The sequence below is a fragment of the Agrilus planipennis genome, unplaced genomic scaffold (genome assembly GCF_000699045.2).
Source record: "Agrilus planipennis isolate EAB-ADULT unplaced genomic scaffold, Apla_2.0 scaffold158, whole genome shotgun sequence".
Lineage (NCBI taxonomy): Eukaryota > Metazoa > Arthropoda > Insecta > Coleoptera > Buprestidae > Agrilus > Agrilus planipennis.
This window is the reverse complement of record NW_020438924.1, coordinates 215,961-221,896: the sequence shown is the minus strand read 5'-3', so window position 1 is coordinate 221,896 and position 5,936 is coordinate 215,961. Positions and strand designations below refer to the sequence as shown.

At 33.7% G+C, this 5,936-nt stretch overlaps 2 protein-coding genes across 11 annotated transcripts in view; one reads left to right on the top strand and one right to left on the bottom strand.

The window, feature by feature from the left end:
• Positions 1-4,391, top strand: part of LOC108740195 (neurobeachin) — a 234,135-nt gene extending 229,744 nt beyond the window's left edge. For 7 of the 9 annotated variants that reach the window (XM_018474424.2, XM_018474419.2, XM_018474420.2 and 4 more), the window contains 8 exons: positions 817-1,070; positions 1,130-1,402; positions 1,467-1,724; positions 1,786-2,044; positions 2,383-2,814; positions 2,869-3,065; positions 3,123-3,274; positions 3,637-3,727. In XM_018474424.2, coding sequence (XP_018329926.1) covers positions 817-1,070; positions 1,130-1,402; positions 1,467-1,724; positions 1,786-2,044; positions 2,383-2,814; positions 2,869-3,065; positions 3,123-3,274; positions 3,637-3,727 — 1,916 coding nt within the window. Of the gene's footprint in view, positions 1-816; positions 1,071-1,129; positions 1,403-1,466; positions 1,725-1,785; positions 2,045-2,382; positions 2,815-2,868; positions 3,066-3,122; positions 3,275-3,636 lie in introns of all 9 variants that reach the window. The other 2 variants (XM_018474421.2, XM_018474416.1) reach the window with 1 other exon arrangement.
• Positions 1-5,936, bottom strand: part of LOC108740197 (translation factor GUF1 homolog, mitochondrial) — a 12,728-nt gene that overhangs the window by 3,217 nt on the left and 3,575 nt on the right. The gene's annotated exons all lie outside the window — the stretch shown is intronic.

The following is a 5,936-nucleotide window of genomic DNA, read 5'->3' as shown; positions in this document are numbered from 1 at the left end:
CGGGGGTGTGACAACAGCAACAATTTTTCCCTCATTAATTTGAGGTAGCGTGTAGTGGGTAAAAAATTCAGAAATGAATTTTCAGAATAATATTTCATATTAAACTAACTCACTTCTAAAAGATATCTAAATTATATGTATGTTTAATCATAGTATATTCAGTATATAGTTACATTAGTTCGACGGATCGTTAACCTTGTAGGTCGGTTGGTCGTGGTTGTTGTTGTCACCTCTCGTAGTTTAGTGGTCAGAACATTGGTGCGTAAAGCCAAAGGTCCCGGGTTCGATTCCCGGCGGGGGTATGACAACAGAAACAATTTTTCCCTCATTAATTTGAGGTAGTTTGTAGTGGGTAAATAAAAAATCGGAAAAATGATTTCAAATTAATATTGCATATTAATCCAGTATTAAATAACTAACAATGTCATAGGATTTGATATATTTGAGAAGAATCTAAAAGATATAATACTTTCTCATTTGGAAATCACAGTTTCTAACTGAGAATGAGTTGTTGAGTGTCGAAACGCATTTCAGATTGCTAAATGTTTTTGTGGAATGTTGGGATTTATTGTTTTTTTTTTTGTTGTTTCAATTCCATAATAGTTAGAGTTTCTAACGTATTTCACCTGTCATGTTTTTCTAAAATACTGTTTTAAAAATTCATTTCACAGTAATTAAAGCAGTAATGTCTAAAAAATTTTAATTTGGAAATTATGTAAAGTTTTAATAATTATTTTAAACATTTCACCGTGCTTATGATGTATTAACTTTTAACTGTCATATATTCGTCAACCATAAATCTTACCATTCATTCAGGTCGAACATATAACGATCTCAACCAGTATCCGGTATTTCCTTGGGTACTGACCAACTACGAAAGCAAAGAATTAGATTTAAGTCAGCCGAGTAACTACAGAGATTTGTCGAAACCCATTGGAGCTTTGAATCCTAGCAGGAGAGCCTATTTCGAAGACAGATACTCCAGTTGGGAACATGAAAGCATCCCCCCTTTCCATTACGGCACCCATTACTCTACCGCTGCGTTCGTACTAAATTGGCTTATTCGCGTTGTAAGTACTTTTTTAGTTATACATTTAGTCATTCGTTCTATTTCTCTTTCTTTTTTAAGGAGCCATGGACAAGTATGTTCTTAGCACTGCAAGGGGGTAAGTTCGACCATCCGAATCGTCTTTTCTCTTCAATGGCCGTTTCGTGGAAAAATTGCCAAAGGGACACATCCGATGTTAAAGAACTTATTCCCGAGTTCTTTTTCTTGCCTGAAATGTTCGTTAATTTCAATCGATATCGTCTGGGTGTCCAAGAAGATGGAACGTCGGTGAACGATGTAGAACTACCCCCGTGGGCTAGTTCTCCGGAAGAGTTTGTCCGAATTAATCGAATGGTAATGTATCACAAATGTTATATGCATATTAAGTGGCTAAACTAAAATTTGTTCATTTTAAAAGGCACTGGAATCCGAATTCGTATCTTGTCAACTTCACCAATGGATCGATTTAATATTCGGTTATAAACAACGAGGTCCTGAAGCGATACGTGCAACTAATGTATTTTACTACCTTACCTACGAGGGAAGTGTTGACATGGAATCAGTTACTGATAATGTTATGAAAGAAGCCATTGAGAACCAAATCAAGAATTTTGGACAAACTCCTTCTCAATTGCTTATGGAACCGCATCCTCCTCGAAGTTCTGCTATGCATTTGGTAAAAAAAAAATGAAGTTTTATCCTGTGTATTTTCGTTTTAATATGTTATTATTTTTCAGTCTCCCATGATGTTTTCAAGTATACCAGACGACATTTGTATGTCGATGAAATTCCTTTCGAATTCGCCAGTCGTTCATATTTCTGCCAACACCTACCCGCAACTGCCATTGCCGTCAGTGGTAACGGTCACCATGCACCAGCAATTCGCCGTTAACAGATGGAACTCTAATTACGCTGCTGTCGCTCAATCGCCGGTTAATTTTGATACACCTCAGAATCAAGCCTCCAATCTGCCTCTCTCAATGGACCCTGTACTATGTAAGCAAATTATAATCATATTTCGCAGTATATTCATTTCTACCCTCTAATCATCATCGTAGGGAAGTCAGTCCAAAGACTAGTTGAACAACCATCTTCACTGTATCCTAAGTCAATCTTCATATTTCCCGAAAACTAGGAACATCCCACATCCTAACAGTACGCCCTTTTTTCTCCTGTTTCTGCATCTAATACGTTTTCCTCTAATTTTTATACTAACTCGATCTTTATTTTCACCTTGCTCACATTTAGTAATATTTTTATTTTAGTTTTATTCCACTTCCATTTTATTTAAGGATTATTATTATTGTATCCTACTTTATTTCAATTTGTTGCAGCTCAAACTAACAACACAGGTAATCCTACGTTAAAACGCCATTTAGGAGACAATTTCAGTCAAAATGTAAAAATTCGATCCAACTGTTTTGTAACTACTGTAGATAGTCGATTCTTGTTAGCCTGCGGTTTCTGGGATAACAGTTTTCGCGTATTTTCCACTGAAACCGCCAAAATTGTTCAGATAATTTTCGGTCACTATGGCGTTGTCACATGTCTGTCAAGGTCCGAATGTAATATTACATCAGATTGTTACATTGCATCTGGTTCCGCTGATTGTACAGTTCTCTTATGGCACTGGAACGCCAGAACGCAAACTATTGTGGGCGAGGGTGAAATTCCTACCCCAAGAGCCACTCTTACCGGTCACGAGCAGCCTGTTTCAAGCGTGGTTATATCAGCGGAACTAGGACTGGTTGTTTCAGGATCACATGGTATTTATGTGCTTTTAATTTTATTTTATTGATTGCTAAGGTTTCGTTTTGTAGATGGTCCAGTACTCGTTCATACAACATTTGGCGACCTTCTAAGATCTCTTGATCCTCCGTCTGGATTTTCTTCTCCGGAAAATATTGCCATGTCCCGAGAAGGGGTGATAGTGGTTAATTACGAACGAGGAAACGTAGCCGCCTTCACTATTAATGGGAAAAGGCTTCGACACGAATCCCACAACGATAACTTACAGGTAATCCATTAAAGTTATAACAATTTCCTGGAAATTACTTTTTATATAAATTTGTAGTGCCTATTATTGAGCCGGGACGGAGAATATCTAATGACCGGTGGAGACAAAGGCATTGTCGAAGTGTGGAGAACTTTTAATTTGGCTTTACTTTACGCCTTTCCAGCATGTGATAGTAGCATTAGGTCTTTGGCTTTGTCACATGATCAAAAGTAAGTTTACAATTTTCGAAATTGTACACCTTTGATAAAAAATAAACTTATCATTGCAAAAATTTATTATTATGAAGAGAGCTCTATATTCGGTTTCGGTTCAGCACTGGTTCTCCTCCATTGATGGAATCGTTTATCCAAAGTTACTATCCTCAGAAAATCTTTAAAATTATTTACTGACGAAACGTCAGGTACACAAAGGAGGACAACCAATTCAAGACCACGAATAGCGAACCCTCTTCAGATAATACTGAGCGTGAATGCCCTATTCATATAGTAGGAAAATTTCAAATAAATTTGTAAAACAAACCAATTGTCTTTAATAAGACTAAGGATTATTATTGTTATCTTTTTTGTTTTAGGTTTCTATTGGCAGGGTTAGCTCTAGGATCCATAGTGGTATTCCATATAGACTTCAACAGGTGGCATCACGAATTTCAACAGCGTTATTGATTTTAAATTGATCGCATTATAGTACTTCACTTCTTTTGTGTACCATTATACAATGGTATTTTATTATAATATATCGTCCCTTCGATGCTGACGACGTGCAATATTTAACGCGCTTTACAGAATGCAAGAAATCGTGTGAAAGAATTAATTAATTATTCGATAGCATGTACTTAATATTAGTTAAGCAATCGATTCGAAAGTGTTGAAAAGTTTGTAGTTTTATTACTTCTGCTCTGTACGGTGTACGTTTTTATTTATGTAGTTATCGTATTTACTGTGAGGATAAGGTACGAATGGATGGCAGCTTCTATTAAATACAAAAACGGTTGTTATTGATTGTAATAATTATTATGACGAAATAAGTATTTTGTATAGACTATATACACCCTCATACCGCATATATATATTATATAGCTGTCTTACGCTTAAAAGCCATGCATTACAATATGAATGTTATTATTCTGTACAAAAACTGTTGTTTGTACGAAACAGACAAACGAAATGGGCGATCGATAGCAATGATACAATTTATTATTATTTAATTATTATACAAAACAGATGAAATCAGAGTCAATCAGAAAATGGCTTGTGCAAAATGTTATTGATGCTGTTGTGTTATAATTATGTGCGCTTAAAAAAAAAAAAATCTAGGGTAATAAGTGCATACATACAATAAATAATTATGGCACTTAACGATAAGTAACAGTAATTAAGTCCTTAATAATTGTAATAAGTCTAAGAGTAGGGGAGGAAATGTAGGGAACGTAGCGAAACAGAAAAAGAAAAAAATGTTATGTAGGTACTTAAAAAGTAATTGATTACCTTGCCTGTACTTATTTTTTGCATATACAAAAAAATTTAAAATGAGATGAATGGTAAGTGAGTTTAAGGTGTGTATTTGATGGGAGTGAAAGGTATTCTTAAATTTATGATAACATTCCAGAAAAGCGTATTTTTAAATTAATTTATTGCAATTAAGGATTATTCCCTCCAGCATTGTAATATAAGTGCAAATTCTGTCCAAATAAGTAACATAATTATTATTATTATCTTGTTGGTGTAAATACGACTGCATACTTAAAAAATTGATTTTCTTTTTTCTAATAAGTAGCGGTTTAAAACGGTAATATGTAATATACATATATTTATAATATAGATAAGTACCCATCATGTAGTACAACTACTAATAATATTCCGACTTTCTGTATTATGCTTCGTTTTGTATTTATTGATCAGAATTCGATTGATTGTATCGTTCGAATTGCAAAAATGTTTTTATTATAAGACAATTGTACTTAATTATAATACACAACAATGTATGTTCGATGTTAGCAATAAAATTGTTTGTATACATAGATTACATCGTTCAACTAACATTTTACAATTTTTTAACTATTCAAACTGCGACCACATCTAGTCGCATCAAAAGTTTCTTATCTATATGTTATTTTCGGGCCCATAACGTTAATTTACATTATAAACGGTAGAAAATATTTTAAAAGCTAATACGAGAATAAAAGCCTCTCCTATAAGTTATTTCAGGATTTATAATTAAGTTTCTGGGCAAAAAGTACTACTGATAACAAAATTTAGGTAAGTATGTTAATAGTTTTTATAATATTTTGATTCTGTACTTAAAAATAATTCAATAGTTACTGTACTTTGCGGTTATCCCTTGTATTTCAGCTAAAGAATTGTAGAACGTCCCTTGTATTTCACGTAACTAAGGCGACATCTCACGGCCGATAGTCACATATTATTACATCTAGTTTACAGGTTTCAACCATATTACAGATGTTTACTGGATAACTACTACCGAAAACAACGAAAAAAATGCAATAAAATTTGATAATTTGGCAAAAATAAAGCAAACAAGAACGTATTTAGATCATTCATTGAATAATCTTTGATAATAGATGTGATTTAGTGATGAATTAAGCAAAAATTTTCAACAAAAGTTCGATTTTAGTTCACATACGTGGGTGGATTCTGACCGAAAAAATCTAAAAAAACACCATAAATAATAATTTTTTGGCAAAAATAAAGCAAGCAGGAGCTCTTTATATCATTTATTGGTTAATCTATATTATCAGTTATCATTTATCGATGAATTAAGCAAAAATATTTGGCCGAAGTTCTATTTCGGTTCCCAATACGATCGACAGGTAGCTATACATGGGTTTTTTTCGGGAACAGAAATCGAACATTA